This window comes from Palaemon carinicauda, chromosome 2 (assembly GCF_036898095.1).
Source record: "Palaemon carinicauda isolate YSFRI2023 chromosome 2, ASM3689809v2, whole genome shotgun sequence".
In the NCBI taxonomy this organism is placed as follows: domain Eukaryota; kingdom Metazoa; phylum Arthropoda; class Malacostraca; order Decapoda; family Palaemonidae; genus Palaemon; species Palaemon carinicauda.
This window is the reverse complement of record NC_090726.1, coordinates 60,822,728-60,843,412: the sequence shown is the minus strand read 5'-3', so window position 1 is coordinate 60,843,412 and position 20,685 is coordinate 60,822,728. Positions and strand designations below refer to the sequence as shown.

Genomic DNA, 20,685 nt, shown 5'->3' with positions numbered 1-20,685 from the left:
ATATATATATATATATTTTTGGGCTCAAGCCATGGCGTCCTGATGGAAGGTTCCTTTTTGGTAGCTTCCTTGGGTAAATAACTACTAAGATATTCCCAGAGAATTTAACCACAGGTTATCACAGAATTCTAACTTCTGGAGCGAGTATCCTAAAGGTTTCCCTTTAAGACATCGTATATCAACAGGGGACGCATGTATTAACGCGCCACATAGCTATCTACACCCCGAACAGAGTTAATGCTTCGGTGTGTAAGGGCTGAGAATAGCTGGGAGCCGTTCCATAGCTAATCTCATTCGTGGCTACTTCTGGTACTCGAGACGTAAACAAACGGGCGCCATTGCTTAAATGACGTCACGTCCGTCTTCATCCTTTGTTCAGTAGCCCTCCCTACTTAGACGGATTTTCCCTGTGCTTTACTTATCGCTTTGCATCTACGTTATGTCGCTACCTTCAGCCTCGCCTTCTTCTGGAAAGTTGAGTACAAGGTTTCAATATTGTTTAGTTAAGCTCTGACCGTAAAGTAAATACTACTTTCCGAGATAATTGCTGTTTTGTGGCAGAGCTGTGCCTCTACCGGACCCGCCATTTTATGGCGTCGTTGTTGTTATGCATGCCTTATTTAGTTAGCCACAACAACGCTTCCGGCCTTATTTACTAATCGATTACATTAGTTTATTTAGTCTTCATAGCTAGGAACTTTTATATCGTGTTTCGACGCTTTTTATCGGTCATCGATTGACCTCATACCAGTCGGCTTCTATAGCCCCCAGGCCAGAGCGCCTATATATAAGTGTTCATGCATGATTTTTTAGTGATCCTAGACTAAGTTATGAAGATAGTGGCATTATTTTACAATACTTTCGACCGTGATGCAAGTGTTTTTTCGCCTTCAGGGACCATATAGGGGATAGGTTAGTTAGTGTCCCTTCCTAACCTAACCTACTTGTAGGACCCCTATATGCTTCCTTCATCCCCTGCCTTGGCATTCCCTCTGTTTAGCCTTGATTCCCTTTCTAAGTAGAGGGATCAAGTGTCTAATGGAGTATTTATCGCCTCTCAGTCCTCCCTAAGGGAATGAACCCCCCTTAGGGTTGCGTCCGAGAGTGAGGAAAGGCTAGCCCTTCCTCTATGGCTAGGAATAGTCTATGACTGTCCTGCGATAGCGATATGTCTTCTATCTTTCCTAGTTCAGGGCTCTTAGCCCTGCTCTAGGTTAGGTTTTGGAAGGTTACTCTGTCCCCTGCTGAAACTGTACCCATGCACCGTTTCAGCCAGGCTGCCTTATCTTAGGTTAGGGAGTGTCCTCCCTCTCCCTAGTGGCCGCTCTGGTACAGAACCCCTTCCTTGGAAGACTCTTCTCTTCTCCCCTCCCCACCTATCTCTTGTATAGCCTAGCCTACACTTAGGTTAGTCTATACCCATCTGTCCCCTGTCCTACAACTCCTCCTTAGGGTGGAGTGATAGGGCTACCTTGAGCTTCCATGTGCAGTCCGCTCTGGTACATATACCCTTCATAGTGTCCTATGGGGTTAGCCACTGGATGTGTTCTGCATGTGGAGGTCTCCCCCCTCTTTGGGTGTCCCCTAGCCCTCCCTTGGGCTACCCTAGCTCCCGGTCCTCTGAGACCCCTGCTCCTGGGTGATAGAGCCTGCCTCTATCATGGGTACACCCTCTCAGGGGGGGATGTCTGGGAGTCCATGACTAGACTTCTTACATCCCTCCCCCTGTCTCTCTCACTATCCGGGTGCCGGTCCCTTGCCGCCTCCACTGTCGGCGATACCCGCCTCCTACCTTGGTGTCTCTCCCCTACCCTCATGCCGCCAGCCCCCCGCGTGCCGGGGGACTGTCGACCGCCGCCGGCTCCCGCCGATGGCTCTCCTCCTTCCTCCTAGCTTCGCCGTCCGCCTGCCGGTCGGCCACCGGAGTGCCGGCATCCACTGCCGACAACCTGGTTCAGCTATAACCATCCTTGTCCCAGTCACCAATCCGGCATCCTCCGACTGCCGGAGCCGCCGCTCCTCTGCCGGAGTGCCGCCGCTGTGCCGGCGGCCGCCACCCTGGTATTACTCTTGACTTACATATTGTCTGTTCTAATGCCAGAAACTCTGCTGGAGCGGCCTCCAGCGTGCCGGAGGTCTGCCGGAACCCCCCGGAGGCGTCAAGACTACTTGCACCCCCTTCTACTAGCTATCATATGAATACTGATAGCCCTACACTGCAAACAGATGGCCTGTTTACACTCTTAAGATCAGTGCCTTGGTACTGTTCTATTAGTAATCATGCTGTCTCTTTGCATTCTTCAAAATTCCAGCATGCTGCGTGCATCTTAGCGCGGCTGGTTGCCGGAAGCAGTTACCCTAAGGGACCTGTTAGCCCCCTAATTTGGGACTGAGTGATCTCGGTCCCAAACTTATCCTTGGTTTTTTCCATGGAATTCCATTGCCCTGTGGAATTTTAAGGAATACTATCCTGTGCCTTCGGCCATCTCGGATTATCCAAGGATAAAGCTTGCGGTAGCCAGCCGGGCGGGATGCATGGAGTATGTTTTCTTTACTACTTCAATCTCTATGCATCACACCCTTCATTAAGTTAAAATTAATGATTAATCTTAACTTAGCTTAAGAACCACTCTTATGACTCCCCCCATACTCATTTTCTCTTTCTTCCACAGGAGGAGCAGATGAAGTGTGACTTCGACTTCTGCGCTGTGAAACGCCCGCACTTCTACGGGCATACGGCTTGCAGGACTCACGCCCCTTGTGCTAACAAGAAAGGGGATCTGAAATTCTGGGACCCACTGAATTGTACGGTCTGCCAGGCTCACCTAGTTGATGCCTTCCATAACCCTCCCTCAGCGGAGGTCAGGGACACTTCTCGGGAGAAGCTACGCAAGTGGGTGCGTGGCTTCCAGAAGAATGCCACCGGACCGTACCTGGCCACTGAAGAAATGAGGTCACTCCTGTTCCCTAAGGCCTCCCCTGATTCAGTGGTACCCAAGGATTTGATCCCCACTGTCCAAATTACAGTGGAACCTGATGTTGTCATGGCCCAGTCCATGCACGAGTGCCGCCTGGATTCCGAAGATGACGAACATATGTCGGATGTCTCGGAAGACACGGAGAAGACCCTTATGGCTCAAGGAGCTGAAGATGACGAAGACCAGGTGGAATACGCCGAGTCGGAGCTAGAGGTCGCTCCTCCTTCCATCTCCGCCCCTACTCCTACACCGACGGAAGTGTCTATCCCGTCTACCTCCACGACCCCGGATCCCTCTTCATCCACTCAAGAAATGATCCGGTTGATTAGAGCCGTCATGGACGACAGGTTAAAGGAGAATCAGGAGTTCATCAGGTCCATGATGGGATCCAGAGAACCGAAGAGGATTTCGGTTAAGGATCTCCCCGCTTGCTCACATGCCAACTCATGGAGGTATGCTGAGCATATGGTTATCGCGACCGGCAGGATCTTCGTCAGCGACAAGATCGGCACGGTCCCTTTGGAAGACGTGGAGTTCTTCCCAAACTTCGAGGCCTACCCGGACTGTTACGTCCGACTTCGCTCTGAACCTGCCTCTAAAGAAGAGACCGAACCGAAGGAAGAGATAGTGTTCGATCTCGCGAAGGCCCAGGCTATGCTAGCAAACACGTTCAAGAGTAGGGGTTTTACCTGCTCTAAGCTTCCGGCCCTGAGCAAGAAGCACCCTACTTATGTCGCACCTGAAAATGCGGTACTTCCATTCTTGGAAAAGGCCTTCGCTGCGTGCCTTAAAGCTGTGGAAGAGGGGAAAGCCTGCCCTGCACTGGAGGAGTGCAGACCCTTCTCCATAGTTACTCCCCCTGACGCTCGACACTGGAAGGACATCCAGCATACGTTCGTCGTGGGAAAGCTAGATCCTGACGTCGCCGGACGTCAGTTTAACGAAGACCTCCCGAAGCTCAACGATCACCTCCTTCGTCGGGAACAAGATACGAAGGAGAGGCTCGCAGATCCATGTCCCACCAAGTCCAACTTGAAATTATGGCCTGTGACACCAGAGTACCAGACCACTACATGGTACTTGCCAAATCCCACATGGCAACCCTGATGAAGGACTTGTACCACTTCATGAAGGCTCGGAGAGCCTGTCGTGAATTCGTGTTCGCAGGTGCCACTGTGAAACACGAACCCCGGAGGCTGATTTCCTCCAACATCTGGGGCAAACACCTCTTTCCTTCTGACCTTGTGAAGGAAATCACCGACAAAGCCGCCACGGAGAATAGGAACCTTCTCCACAAGTGGGGCATGTCAAGGAAGAGGAAACCCTCTCAGGACGACGGACCTCAACCTAAGAGGAAATCCTCAAAACAGAAACCCCAGCAACGTCAACCAAGACGTCAGTTTACGGGACCCGCTACCTCCCAAGTGGCAGCTCAGCCACAACAGACCTTTCAATTGGTCACCCAACCGGTGTTGTCACAGTCACCGGTCTTCACCCCTGCTTTCGAGCAACAGACGACTACCTTTCGTCCCAAAGGTAGAGGCTCAAACAGGGGTGCAGGCAGAGACGCGTCTCGCCGTCCCTCCAGAGGCAGAGGAGGAAAGGGAGCTAGCGGCCGAGGCAGCAAGCCCTCGGGACACCAGAAGCAATGAAGTGCTTCCGGTGGGAGGAAGACTCCGCCAATTCCAGGATCGTTGGACCTTCGATCCCTGGGCACACAGCATCGTCAAGAAGGGTCTAGGCTGGAGTTGGACTCAACCACCCCCAACATTCCAGCAGTTCTTCCAACAATCAACCCCCCTTCTGGAAGAATATGTCCTAGATCTCTTGAACAAGAAGGTGATAAGGAAGGTAAAGTCCACCAGGTTCCAAGGAAGACTGTTTTGTGTCCCCAAGAAAGACTCCGACAAACTCAGAGTCATTCTGGACTTATCCCCCCTCAACAAGTTCATAGCGAACGACAAGTTCAAGATGCTGACTCTTCAACAAATAAGGACCCTTCTGCCTCGAGGTTCCTACACGGTCTCCATAGACCTGGCGGATGCCTACTGGCACGTTCCAATGAACCATCACGCTTCCTCCTACCTAGGATTTCGACTCCAAAGGAAAAGCTACGCCTTCCGGGCCATGCCCTTCGGCCTCAATGTGGCCCCTCGGATCTTCACAAAGCTGGCGGACGCCATAGTACAACAGCTCCGCCTCCGAAACGTCCAGGTGATGGCCTACCTCGACGACTGGCTAGTCTGGGCTCCATCGCCCGAAGATTGTGTAAAATCTTGCAACAAAGTCACTCAGTACCTAGAACACCTGAGATTCAAGATCAACGAGAAGAAATCTCGCCTCTCTCCAGCTCAGAAGTTCCAGTGGTTAGGAATCCAATGGAACCTTCAGTCACACCGCCTTTCCATCCCCCAGAAGAAAAGGAAGGAAATAGCAGGGTCTGTCAAGCGACTACTGAAATCCAAACGAATTTCAAGACGCCAGCAGGAACGAGTTCTAGGCTCTCTACAGTTCGCCTCAGTAACAAACCCAGTGCTTCGTGCACAGCTAAAGGATGCCGCGGGAGTCTGGAGACGTTCTGCATCCATCGCTCGAAGAGACCTCAAGAGACGGCTCCCAAACAGACTTCGACTTCTCCTCAAGCCGTGGTCGGAAGCAAAGGCCCTGAAAAGGTCCATTCCTCTTCAACACCCTCCTCCATCACTCAACATCCACACGGACGCTTCGCTGGAGGGTTGGGGAGGTCACTCCCACCAAAAACAGGCTCAAGGCACCTGGTCTCCCTTGTTCAAGACGTTCCACATAAACATCTTGGAGGCCATGGCGGTCCTTCTAACTCTGAAGAAATTATCCCCGCCTCCCTCGATCCACATTCGTCTAACCCTAGACAACTCGGTGGTAGTTCGTTGTCTCAATCGCCAAGGCTCAAGATCGCCCCAGATAAATCAGGTGCTTCTCCCAATCTTCCGTCTGGCAGAGAAGAAGAAGTGGCACCTGTCTGCAGTTCACCTACAAGGATTCCGCAACGTGACAGCGGATGCTCTATCTCGAACAAACCCGATAGAGTCGGAATGGTCTCTAGACGCAAGATCATTCTCCTTCATCTCTCACCAAGTCCCAGAACTTCAGATAGATCTCTTCGCAACGAGCGACAACAATCAACTTCCTCGGTATGTGGCCCCGTACGAGGACCCAAAGGCAGAAGCAGTGGATGCCATGTCACTGGACTGGAACAGATGGTTCAAGATCTACCTGTTCCCTCCCACCAACCTTCTGCTGAAAGTCCTCTCCAAACTGAGAACCTTCAAAGGGACAGCGGCCCTAGTGGCTCCCAAGTGGCCCCGGAGCAACTGGTACCCCCTGGTCCTGGAGCTGCAGCCCAAGCTGATCCCTCTCCCGGGCCCAGTTCTCTCCCAACAAGTACAGAAGTCGACTGTCTTCGCTTCATCATCAAAAATCAAGGACCTTCATCTCATGATTTTCTCTCCCTAGCCGCAAAGAAGAGGTTTGGGATCTCGAAGAAAAGTCTGGACTTCCTAGAGGAATACAAGACCGAATCCACAAGACGGCAATACGAATCATCCTGGAGGAAATGGGTCTCCTTCATCAAGACAAAAAATCCTAAGGAAATCACAATTGATTTCTGCATGTCCTTCTTTATTCACCTTCATGGACAGGGATTAGCAGCCAATACGATTTCAACCTGCAAATCGGCCTTGACCAGACCAATTCTGTATGCCTTCCAAATTGATCTGTCCAGCGACATCTTCAATAAACTACCGAAAGCATGTGCTCGCCTACGCCCAGCACCCCCACCGAAACCGATCTCCCGGTCATTAGACAAGGTGCTCCATTTCGCCTCCAACTTGGATAATGATTCATGCCCTCTCAAGGATCTGACTCAGAAAGTTATATTTCTCTTTGCTCTTGCTCCGGGAGCCCGAGTCAGCGAAATAGTGGCATTATCAAGAGAGGAAGGGCACATCCTGTTTACCGATACAGGAGACGTTACCCTCTCCCCTGATCCGACGTTTCTCGCCAAAAATGAATTACCCACCAAAAGATGGGGCCCTGGAGAATATGCCCCCTGAAGGAAGATGTCTCTTTATGCCCAGTAGAGAGCCTCAAGGTCTATCTTCACAGAACTTCGAACTTTGGTGGAGGCCAAATCTTCAAAGGAGAAACATCGGGCAGCGACCTGTCACTGAAACAATTAAGAGCGAAAATCACCTACTTCATTCGCAGAGCGGATCCTGACAGTACACCCGCCGGTCATGATCCTAGGAAAGTTGCATCATCTCTGAATTTCTTTCAGAGTATGGACTTTGAAAGCCTTAAAAACTTCACAGGCTGGAAGTCCTCGCGCGTTTTCTTTAAACATTATGCGAAACAAGTGCACGAAGTCAAACATTTTGTGGTAGCCGCAGGTAGTGTTATGAAACCTGCACCTAACTCTGCATAGAACAGTGAGTTACTTGGGACTCTAACTCTTCGGGTGCCTATGTTGACCCTCGAGCGATACATAGTGATGTCGAAAACACTTAGTGCTTTTATAACTGTTCTTATCCCAGGTGAAATGTCATAGTTGTCACACAAGTGCCGCATGCCCTGAGCATGATGTGTTTTTAATCAAAGACTTACGTTCCTCGAGAACGAGTGCCTACTAATAAACTTGAAATTCCTTTTCAGATTCAAGAGCAAGTCTTTATTACTATGTACATTATAATTACTGTAAATGAACTTTACTTATTGCTGCAATTCATTTAATTTCTGCATTTGTGAAATAAAATTTCTATTTTATTACCTGTGCGTCTCAATCAGCTCCTACTTACTATGAAATACATGCCTGTCATAGTTTTATTATCCCCTTTTTCCTTATGGTTATGGAGAAATTAAGATACTAACTCTTAATTTATATTCACTCTGATTATGTAATGTTCCAATACGAATACTTACTCTTCATACCCTGGAGATGAATCACCCTTCTCAGCACACAGTGCCCAACCACCACTGGTCTGCTTTTCAGAATGTTCCTATACGAATGCCAAACATTCAGCTTCGTCTCCAAGTTCTTCAAGTTCTTCTATCAGGGTGAATAGCCCTTCAATACCACTTTGACGTCGGCATGGCCCGTGGGAACTTCACTGCCAAGGGGGGCAGGATGATTCTTCCCTACGGTTCTTTACCAAGATTACTATGCTATTTTGTCAATGCCTTGGCACTTACTAATAGGGGAAAATCTACCACGATACATTGATTCTCTGGTATTCTTCCATCAGGACGCCATGGCTTGAGCCCAAAAAACGGATTTTGAGCGAAGCGAAAAATCTATTTTTGGGTGAGATAGCCATGGCGTCCTGATGGACCCTCCCTGCTACTTCGTCCAGTTTTTAGGTCCCACCCTGCTCTGCTGTATCATGGTGATCGGCAAGCAACTTGCTTCAGGATGAAGACGGACGTGACGTCATTTAAGCAATGGCGCCCGTTTGTTTACGTCTCGAGTACCAGAAGTAGCCACGAATGAGATTAGCTATGGAACGGCTCCCAGCTATTCTCAGCCCTTACACACCGAAGCATTAACTCTGTTCGGGGTGTAGATAGCTATGTGGCGCGTTAATACATGCGTCCCCTGTTGATATACGATGTCTTAAAGGGAAACCTTTAGGATACTCGCTCCAGAAGTTAGAATTCTGTGATAACCTGTGGTTAAATTCTCTGGGAATATCTTAGTAGTTATTTACCCAAGGAAGCTACCAAAAAGGAACCTTCCATCAGGACGCCATGGCTATCTCACCCAAAAATAGATTTTTCGCTTCGCTCAAAATCCGTTATATATATATATATATATATATATATATATATATATATATATATATATATATATATATATATATATATATATATATATATATATATATATATAGATATAGATATAGATATAGATATAGATATAGATATAGATATATATATATATATATATATATATATATATATATATATATATATATATATGTTTGTGTGTGTATACACATTCAATAAACCACAAGCAAAATGAAGAAAATATATCTCTCTCTCTCTCAAGTATTACACCTGCTCATGAAGGGATTAAAGAACTTCTGTCCTCTTTTTGTGCTATAAAATCAATAATTCTCTCTCTCTCTCTCTCTCTCTCTCTCTCTCTCTCTCTCTCTCTCTCTCTCTCTCTCTCTCTCTCTCTCTCTCAATTAAATAAGGAAAGGGGAGAGGTAAAAGAATATATTGTCATTATACAGATTTTTTCTTTGATGATTATGAGGAAGTAGGGATAAATCCATTGATTTAATTGCCACGCACTGGCACGCATCCTCCCACATCGTCCCTCAGTAGGGATAAATCCATTGATTTAATTGCCACGCACTGGCACGCATCCTCCCGCATCGTCCCGCACTGTTCACGACGCGTTTACTCCAGTTCGCGCATCGTTCACGACTAGTTCACGCCAATTTTGTCGTGACAATGTGTGCCACAAATTTTGAACATTTCAAAATTCTCGCCACGCATGGGACGCATGCCACGCACCGTTCACGACACGTTCACGCCAGTTCCCGCATCGTTCACTCCAGTTCACGACAAAAGGCGTGACAATGCGTGCAAGTGTCAGGGAGGCTTAACTCTCTTACTTTAAAGGTTTAAAGGCTGCTCATGAATGGCAGAGGCAAGGGACAGTGACATTGCACTATCAAGCAGGACAATGCCCTAGAAACTGACCATACATATAAATGATCAGTGCCCACGCACCTTCTCTACCCATGCTAAGACCAAGGAGTGCCAGGCAATGGCTACTGATGACTCAGCAGATAAACCTATAGGCTCTGCCAAACTCCCCATCCTTAGCTAACAAGGATGGTGAAGTTGTAGTGACCAAAGAAACTAACGAATTTGAGCGGGACTCTTAACTCCAGTCTGGCGTTCACCAGTCAGGAACGTTAGCACATCGGCCACCACAACCCTGCCATAAACCTTTCCAAGATCCACAAAACACATAACTTTCTTGTTTCCTTATAGATATTTCTCTTGGACTTGTCTTACTATAAAAACAGCCTCCACTGTGCTCTTTTCTTTCATAAACTAAAATACTGCTTATGTATATCTATCAGCTCTATCGACCTTCCTTCTACTATTCTTTGTAGCATTTTGATTAAAGGCTCCAAAAGCTTTATTCCTTTGTAGTCTTCAAAGTTTAATAATTCTCCTTTTTTGTTTATACATTTCTATCATTCAACTATACTGTAATTCCATTAAATATGAAATATTTCAATCTAAACATTATTTTCAGCTGACATTCATCCAATTTATTTTCTTGCTTTCTGACAAAATTCTTCTTTTGTTATTTTTATAGCACTGTACTACCAATAGTACTGCTTCATGGTCCACTGCTGATCATGAAATGGGGATCTCTGATATTTCTATTACAGATACTTTTATGTAGAAATTTGCGTACATACAGTACACAGTTAGTATATGATGTGACATTGTTTAAAAAGATAAATTTGGCTCAAGGCTGTATTACACAGATACATTATGAAAAACTGGGCATTTCTTCAAGAACTCTCATTTGCTTATTTGCTGTTTTCTCATAAAATTTCAATAAAGGTCACATAGCCATACAAACTGAGATCTAGTACCATTTCAATTAACAACTGCAACAGCATCCTTTCCTTGGTCAGTTTTATTTGCTAAATACGCAACCCTAGCCACAAAATTACACAAAAACCAATCACTTTTAGCAGGTTTTATTCAACATCCCAATAAGATGGAATGGAAACAAATGCAAATAAAGAGCATTTCTACAGTATATTACATGAAACATACGGAGGAGTGCTTTGAAGGTCCCCTTTAGCCTCAAATCTGTTACTTTTACCTATTACTTTTTATTCCCCCTATTCTCAATTTTTACCGATCCAACTTCTTCAACTTCACTTTATTACTACTTTCAACTTAGAACATATCCTTTTGGTAAGCGCTATGAGTCTGAAAAATACGTGGTACCCTCATCAGACTTGTTCACAATAATAATAATAATAATAATAATAATAATAATAATAATAATATTGATAACAATAATACAGTAATAACAACAAAGTGAATTTTAAGAATTAAATTGATTATTTCATTACTCCCTTGTCATTTACCTGGCTTCCTTCTCGAAGGTTGTTGTATCAACATCTATCATTAAGCAGTTAAAGCTCCTACTCTCCCTTACTTCAACTGCCTCACCTTCCAAGGATAGTATTTTAGCATACATAGTGTTGCGTGGCAACTAAAATGAAGGGGTATTCTTTCATTAAATGAAGTAGACAATCTAAAAACCTTTTGACATAACGAATCAATGGAGAGGGGGGGGGGGGTGGAAAATTAGGTGAACTGTATGAAATAACCAATTTTATTTTCAAAATGCCATTAATTTCAATGAAGCTCACCTGTGGCTTACTTAACCGAGTCCCACACTCAAAAGGAAGTGGGTAAGTAAAGCAAAGAGATCAAACAAACAGTAACCTAAAAACTGTCTCAACCTACATAAAATAGATTTATCCTAATTATCCAGTATCCCAAAGATTTTACCAATCCAAAACTACCCTATGTACACAACCAAAATACCCACGTAAACTAGAACATCACTGGCAGCTACTATAGGATCTGACATCCAGCCATCTTTATAAGAAACACAAGCTTCCCTCAAATGGTGCTAGGTAAAATTAATTTGTAAACCACTGAACTCGTGACAAAACTCTCTCCACAGAAATATTCCTTCAAATATTAAGGGAAACAGCAATACTGTACTCCTAATACAGTATTATGGATCATAAATTTCAAGTCCGTCAGGTGACAAGTATACAATTTGATGTGAGCTTCAAGTTACTAACGCCTTGATAAGGAAGGACATAGCATTCATGGAGAGAAGCCACCATGGCACCCCAACCTCACAAAATAAATTAGAAGCTCTTTTTATTGTTATTCACCTTGTTTAAATAAACCTTAATTCTACTGACTGGACTGAAGAAGCTATTCTCTGACTTACAATCTACTTTACTCCTTAATGATGGCCTATTGAAAAAATAGTTAGGACTTTGCCATGAAATAATTCTTCTGTCTAAAACTTGGCAGAGTCAATGCCATTTTATCAACTGCAATTCCCACAATATTGTAACATTAGATCCATTACCAGAAGGTACAAAGAGATGCTAGGCAAAATATTATGAGAAGCTAGCTTAGGGTTCAAATATGGACAGATTAAGCTAGGAACATTGCCACTGTCAAAAGAAACATTTACCTTCTCAGACTGTATGAATGAAGCTAATCTTCCATAAACATATTGAGTTCAGATTTAAAGCCTCACTATGAACCTTAGACAGTTCTCTAAGGGCCTGAACACTAACTTTCATATTACTCCCTAAAGCCACTAGCTAAGCCTTCTCTGGATTTTCACCGGATTTGGAATACTGCCATCTTTAATATATGTTTAAAGTCCTTATCACAAACCTATTTAGACACTACCCTAATATATTCTTTCATAAAATTATTCGGTAACCAAGTAAACTCTAGCATACAGTATATGTTTTTTAACTCGCATTACTGTTCTTAACATGTGGCAAATGGAATGAGGATTTCCTCTAACAACAGCCTATCTGAACATTTAGCATACAAAAGCATCTTAAAACCAGTGGAAGGCATTCCTGAACACACTAGAAAAACTCTTGATAAGATACCAGAAATAATTGACTGGAAATAATTATACACGCTGTCAATAGTAACCGAGCAACGAGTATACTGAAAGCATACCCAGACCGGATTAGCTACCATACCACAGCACATATGTTATGCTATGCTACCCTAGTGGGTGAGGTAATTGGAGGGGGAATGGGAACTAGGATCTTTTAATGATAAACGTTGATATGAATGAGCTTCAAGGAGGAAGCCAAGCGAATCACAGGAGAGTTTCATTCAAATAATAAATCATATTTTCATGTTAATAATAATAACAAATTTAATAATACTGTACAGTAATACATTTAAAGAGTAATATTTGTCATTGCATTAGCATAATCTTAATAATCAGTTGCAAAGTGTGCTAAACTGTGCATGTGAAAATATGTTTATAGATTCCAGGCTACCTGGAAATATGTACAATTAAATTTAAGGGGTTAGCAACATTTTTGGTGAAACTGCTTTGTTATTGCAAGGCACTGATAATTACTTCTCACAGTAGCCACAAAATTTTCATGCACATGATATCATGATTGCTTACATGATTAATCATTGCTATAGCAAGCAGAGTGAACACAAATAGCAGCAGTGGCAAGTGACAACAAGAAAAAAAATTTAATATGCTCATATGGTATTTAGGGAAATACCTGAGCCATTGACAACCATACTGAAGGATTGCATCCGGTCACTTTTGAAGCCACGGTGGCCCAGTGACTCAAACTCCTTTCTCCCACTGAGGATGTTCTTGATTTCGTTCCCAAGATGTAGCTAAGATTTTCCTGCTCAAATTTTTACATTAATTTGTGGTGAAATGGATTAAGAAATAATAAATAAAAAAAAAATCTGGAAAATAAAAGACGCTTGACGAACAAGGCAACTGAGCACCAAAAGTTCTCAAAGCCCTGACTCTCAAGACTTGTGTTTTAATTTTCAAGAAAATGGTTCTTCATCATAAAATATTAAGAAATAAAAATGTACATGTGAAACTAAGGTCTGCTAAACAATATATTTTTTGCCAAAAAGAAACGATTTCTTTCAGGAGGAATGTAATGTAATCCTACTCCATGTCTAGAGAATAAAGATATTAATAGTCTGTACCATACCTCTATGAATGATAGTCAAATGACTTGGTCAGAAATCTGATATATCTGAAAGAGGCTATCATGGCAACAAAAAATTAAGGCCAAAACCCTACCTTCCATTCTCAGGTCACCTTACATTATGAAGAAGAAAAAAAAAATAATGGCAAGCAAAGTCAAGAGATCTTGGCAATACCAGAATAAAAACTTGAAACAAATGTCTACGGATAAAGAGATTAAGTACAATAATTGTCCAAAAGGTCCCAAAGTTTAAAAATAATAATTTATAAATAGTATTTCTTTTACAAAAACATTACTCAATCTAACAAAACAAGAACTTCATTCCATAAAGCTCTAAGGTGTGAAATAAATCCAAAGTCCAGAGTATTTTCCTAATACCTAGCCCTTTGGAGATTTGTGATTGCTGTATCGCTCACAAGCTATTGACCTGAACTACTATCCCTCCTCATCGGAAAAAAACATGATGGTCTATGAACAAATTTAACATAAGAATTACCTTCTTAGGCATTATCAGATTTGATTTTTTCTGGCATCATTAAAAACAGAGATCAGAGATAAGATATAACACTTTAGGTTGATAGTTAATAACAGACATCTATTTTCAAATCTCAAATACCCATCTGCATGATATAACATGGTATATATAACATTAAAATGTATCAGCAGGATGCTACAACCATATAACTAGGAATTTTCATGAATGGGTACTGAAGGAGAGCCCATTCACAGTACGTACATGCTATCCCTTATTTTATGTTATCCAAATTGAAAAGTTTCATAAATAAATACAGTACAGTACTACGTAGTTAGTTTCAATGTTCATATAGGAATTGCTATCAGCAACCATGATGCATATTATTACCATTATGCAGGGCTTTGGGAGGGGAACCATTTTTCCATCTACATTTAACATAAAGGCGTTTTACTCTGAGAATAGCAACTTGATAAAATAAGCTACGGCAAGGTTTCACTGTGAATACTGTATATACCATTAATCCTGTGGGTATTATTAATATTTCTAAGAATGGAGGTTTATCTTAAGTATACCTGGAACTCTACATGCAAGTCTGGCTAGATATAAGATGTAATTTACTCTTCAAAACCCCCAAAGTCCAAATATATTCTATTCTATACATTTTAGGATTTTTTAGAACTCAGTCTCTCATACTGAAAGTTCTGAAAAGAGACTATTAATGACCTGTTAGGGATTTTCTTTTTGTGTTGATAAAAAGATGGTTTTTAAGCTGAAATCTTTTTATTTTTAAGATTCTTCCAATGAGTTCATATTGCTTCTCTTATGAAAAGTTGGTTAAATTTTGATGTTTTCCCTTAAAATAAAAATTTCCAGTTTTATTTTCTTGTAATTACCCTACCTCTCTAGTGTATTACTGTGATTCTTACCTGTGGGTAGATCAGATTCCTTTGTCTTTCAGTCTCTCAAAGCTTTATGTTTATTATAATATCTTTCCTTGCAATCCAGATTATGATTTGGGTTAGAAATTGTAAAGGGAATGATATCTTCTGGTTTTACTATGTACTGTATTCTTGTGAAAGTTGTTCATGGGATTTATTGCTGGGTGTTCATGATTCTCCTTCACTTTGTGTTATGAAGTGGAGCCAAACTTTTGATTTGAGTAAAAGCTGTGATGAATGTAATTCCCTCCTGGTCCCTCTGATTAAGGATTATCTTCAATTAGTAAATTGTTCATGTAAAAGATTAAGTTATAAAAGGAAGTTGTCTTTTGATTCGGGAAAAAAGTCTGAGGACTAGGTTAGGTGATCATGGTGAAAGTCAGGTTGCTGAAGCCGGGTTGAATAATGATGAGCCTCAAGTTTTATTCTGATTTTTTTGGCTTTGTGCAATCTCAATAGGCTGAGTCTTTAGGCATAAAAGGTGATCATAGCCTAGCCAATCCTGACTAGAATACTAGGGGCTAACTCCTTAGCTTGCTCCTATTGGTTCGAATGTGTCCATCAATAACAGTTCTGTTAGAAAACAGCTAATTATAAAGTAGATTGACTCTCATTGAGCCTGATGATCTGCATTTGATTCAGGACCTTCTTTTGTGGAACCATTGCATCACCGTGATATTGTCAGCTCTATACGCACACCAGATTCTCAGACAGAAGATCGGTCTGGCAGTCTAGATCCTAAAATCCCTTCGCCTGCTGAAGTAAACCCTAATGAGCAAACTTTACTTACATATATCTAATCTTTTGGGTTTTAGAGTTTAAGCTGAGAAAAGGTTGTACAGTATCATGTTTCAATGGCAATGATGATCCACCTTGTGTAGGGTCGCCCACTAACTTATCTCATATTTTTCATAGCAGTGTTAATATGAGTGCTAGCACTCTGCTACTGAAACAAGTCCCTTTCTTGGCTGAGATGCAAGGGTTGCAAACAAAGAGATAGGCTTATAGATTTCATTTTGAAAGATTCTATGGCGAATGATCTTGAAATTAACGATGAGAAAGGGACATAAGAATAGACTGACTCATGTGAGGTGTCTTCATTTCTGTCTTAGCAACTACCTTATTGCAGAATTGTATCCAAATAGATTGGTCCAGGTGAGTGCTGACAATTCTTTTTCTATAAAGTTGTCAAATGCTGTCTTCTAAAATGGACTATAGTCCAAAGTTTTATAATTATTTTGTGGAGTTAATAAATTGGTGTCCAAGGTGGAAAATAAGCCTACTGTACTAATATGCTTCCCATCTATTGTTAAGACCTTATCTCCTGCAAAAGAGTGCATTAATTTATAAAATTAATTAACTGTCAAATTTTATTGCACCTAAATAAGCAATTTCTCTTGATTCTATTATTAACATAAAAGAAAGTGCTTGAATACAGGTTTTCAGTTTATCGACTAAAGAAATATTTTCTTTACATAGAATACAGAGTATTGTAGAAGTTTTATCTTTATTACAGTCTATAGAAGGGGTTATTTTGACTCTTATGACAGAAGTTCACAGATAACCCAATCTTAATTAATTTTTGGTTATTTATCCTGTTAAGACACAACCATTTGCGATGGGTTTATGAAGGCTGTGGTAGTGTTTGTTACCTTTGAGGTTAAACATAGGGAACAACTATGCTTCTCTATGGTTGGAGCAGTTTTGATGTGCAAAAACTTGATCTGATTACTTTTCATATTTTGGGACCCAGTTCAGGTCAAGATAGAGTTGATAATGTGGTATTTTAGATAGCCTCTACATCTCAAAGTGATGCTCTTAAATCATATTATCAGAGACCTTATTCCCCCTACTGATGAGTGGTTAAGTTCTCTCAAGATTCTGTTTACCTGTCTTCTAGAGGGAGTCTTTTCGAGACAGTAGTAGGCCTTTGGGATTTTACTCCAACAGTAACCAGGCTGCAGTGCCAACAGGACTCATTGCTCTTATAGGAGAACATTATGATGGTCCTGCCCTAAAAGGCCTGTTAGGGAGAAAGCTTTCTCTTTTTAATCAAATTTTGGAAACCCTTCAATCAGATCCTTGGGGCCTTTCTGTGGTAAATGAAGGATATCAAATTACTCTATTCTCAAACTTTTCCTGTTCAAGGAAACCTTTTCTTTTTCCATTTATCAAAATAATTCAGCAAAAGCTCATCTTTTAAAATTACAAGCTACAAATTCTAAAGAAGAATGTAACAGAGGAGATTTTAGCTCCCTCCCCAGGGTTTTACAATTAGCTGTTACTGACATCCAAGATGTCGGGGTGTGGAGGCCAGTTATGAATGCCTCAATTATAAAAGGTATGCAGTTTTCACCAAGTTCTCCATAGATACTTTACCAACAGTCCTAGGGGTAATGAGGAAAGGAGATTAACTTTTTTCAACAGACATGAGGTTGTGAACAAATCACAGATTTACCAATTCATATGCCTATGTTTCAGTCTCAGGCTGGCTCCACAAGTAATCATGAGGATGATGGCTACCATCTCCAGATTGTTGAGGTTTCTTTCTAGGGATGAGACTTCTGTTATATTTGGACGATTGGATAACTTTGAATTAGTCTTTGGATAAGATTCAGGTTCATCAACTTTAGTTACTCAATTTATTGAACAGATTAGGAGTTCTGGTCAATATGAGGAAATTTCTTCTGGTTCCTCTTAAAGGATTCTATGCATGGGGATGATAATGCCAACAGTTCTTTTTCAGGTTTTGCCTTCGGAAAAAAGGATTCAGCCCTTTATTTGGCTATTGGAGAAGTTCTAGGAAATAAAAGCATTGTTGATCCAGATGTGGATGAGGTTATTGGGGACCATGGCATCTCTGAAATAGTTTGTTCCCATAGGGTCTTTGAAGATGAACACGTTCCGGTTCCATCTTTATTGTCATAATAAAAGAACGTCTGATTAGGACATAACTTAGGATCTGGTGATGCAGAACTAATTGGTAATAGCAAAATGGTGGAGTGATTCTCTTCGAATGGCTCAGGGTATGTTGTTGGAGGTAAGGTTTTTGGACGTACAGTACTTCTCTTTTTGAAGATGCTTCCCAAGAAGGGTGGGACATGACTACTGATTTTTTTTCATCTGTCAAAGAATTGGTCAAAGGAAGAAACAAAACTGTACATCAATTACCCAGAACTCTTAATTGTACTCTAAGAGCCCTTACACACGAGGGCACTAGTGTCCGCCACCGGTGTCGGACACTAGTGTCCTTGCTCAAGACACCGCCTGGCAACTAGTGAGCCACTCACACACCTCAGTCGGAAGAATGGCGGCAACCGTCAGTGTCCGCCACGTGTTGCGGGAGCGAGACACCGAAATATCTGTTGCCCGGAAGTTGTCTGCTTAGGACACTGCTGTTGCCTCGTGTGAAAGGCTCCATTTGATAATATGGGAGGCAACTAGTGTCTGACACCGGTGGCGGACACTAGTGTCCTCGTGTGTAAGGGCTCTAAGTCCTTAAAGACACAGGAAACTCTGATGATGGGAAAGTGCATAACGTTTTTTTTTCAGACAACACTACAGCACTGGCTTATATCTGTTTCCCAGTTTTGGATAGCAGAAGTTCTCTTATCTTGGACAATGCTGAGGGGAGTAAACCTTCTAACTCAGTTTATTCCTGGGAAGTTAAACATGTTAGCAGATCATTTAAGTAGAAAATGACAAATTTTCCCAACCGAATTGTCTTGGCATCCTTTGACGTGTCATGAATTTGGAATTGGCAGGGAAGATCAAACATGGACATGTTAGCAACCTCTCTCAACAAGTACAGGTGTATTACTCACCTGTTCCAGGCCCCATTGGCATGGAAGGTGGAAACCCTATTACAGAACTAATCAAATATGGATCTATACTCCTTTCTTCCATTTTAAATTATTTGGCTGGCAATACCAAAGTTAAGGGCTCGAAAAACTGCAGGATGAATCTGTTGGCACCCTTTTGGTCTTAGAGAGAATGGCTTACAGATTTGTGGCATCTGCTGTCATATTGTCAGAAGAGATTACCTTAAAAGATCAGTCATTTCAGACAACCAATTTCCAAAGAAGTTCACCAAAATCCACAAAACGCTTGATCTAACCACTATATTTTTGCAGAAAAGGGGTTTTCAAGGTCCTCTAGATTATCAATTTTAGAATCTAAAAGACAGTTTATCAATAATATACATAAAAATCGATGGAATGTTTATCATCATTTCAGCAAATTTGGGAGTATTTCAGTAATAAGAACTCAACTAGATAATATTGTTAAGTGCTTACATTTTTTACCTTATGAAAGGAGTTTGTCTATTGCAGCTATCAAAGGTTATAGGTCCCTACTTAATGCTGTTCTCAAAAATCTAGGATTGGATTTATCAGAGACAGGTATTGTTGCAGATGTGCTCGTATCACTTATCATTGAGACATTTCCAGTTATCAGGACAGCCTATTTGAATTCTAGATGTAGTATCAAAATATCTTAAAGGGATCTCATTGTGAACCTTCGGAAGATGTTTTTTCTTAAGATATTGTTAAAACTCTCTTTTTCTTTTAGCTTTAGCATCAGATGAGCATATTAGTGAGCTACAGGATTTTTCCTTTAACTGTTTGAGCACAATGGATGTAATTTACATCCACTTTTTTTATTATCTTCAGTGTTACTGGATGTATTTTACATTCAGTAATTGCTAATTACTTTCTTTTACTTTTTATGTATAAGAGCATTTAACCAACCATTTAAAATTATATATCGATGGAAAGGAAATTCATTCAGTTATATGATAACAAAGTCTGTCCTATCTTGTATCGTTTTTGTGCTGAGCTCAGTAAAATATCTTAAGAATGGGCCTGGAGCTTAAGGGACTAATCATTTGGTGAAGGGTTAGTGTTCAAGGGGTTAATAAGGGTTTTGGTGAAACGTATATTTCTGGGTCGACCTGTGACGCCCGGCGAAAAGGGTCCTTCTTATCTCTTTTCTGATATAAATACGTCCAAAAGAAGGATTTATATCAGAAAAGAGATAAGAAGGGCCCTTTTCACCGGGCGTCACAGGTATCTCCCCAGAAATAGATTTTTCCTTCGTCAAAATCCCTTAATTTTGCCTCTTACCTGTTTTCAAAGCCCAGAATTATATCAAGACAACATATTTTCCTCCATTTTTCTACATTCCTTCCCTGGAAAGGAGGCTGGTAATACCTTTAAAATATTCATATACCCTATAACAGCTATTAAGTGTTATTTGGGCTGAACTGAAAACACTGGGGAGAGGTTCCTAATTTGTTTTGTGGTGATCATATTTCAAACCATCCTCTCCCCAAGAATGCTATATTCATTACTATTAAGTTACTGAAAGAGGCCCACTGAGAATTGGATCCTGGTCAAATGAAGAATCTTAAAGTTAAAGTCCATGTTATTAAAAGTGCATCTAATTCTCTT

At 41.7% G+C, this 20,685-nt stretch overlaps 1 protein-coding gene across 2 annotated transcripts in view; it reads right to left on the bottom strand.

Moving 5' to 3' along the window:
• Sec3 (exocyst complex component Sec3) overlaps positions 1-20,685 on the bottom strand; it is a 327,711-nt gene that overhangs the window by 85,766 nt on the left and 221,260 nt on the right. The window contains exon 13 of one of the 2 annotated variants that reach the window (XM_068356333.1): positions 13,370-13,501. The exons of the other annotated variant lie outside the window; for it this stretch is intronic. Coding sequence (XP_068212434.1) covers positions 13,370-13,501 — 132 coding nt within the window. The remainder of the gene's footprint in view (positions 1-13,369; positions 13,502-20,685) is intronic. 2 annotated transcript variants of the gene reach the window in all.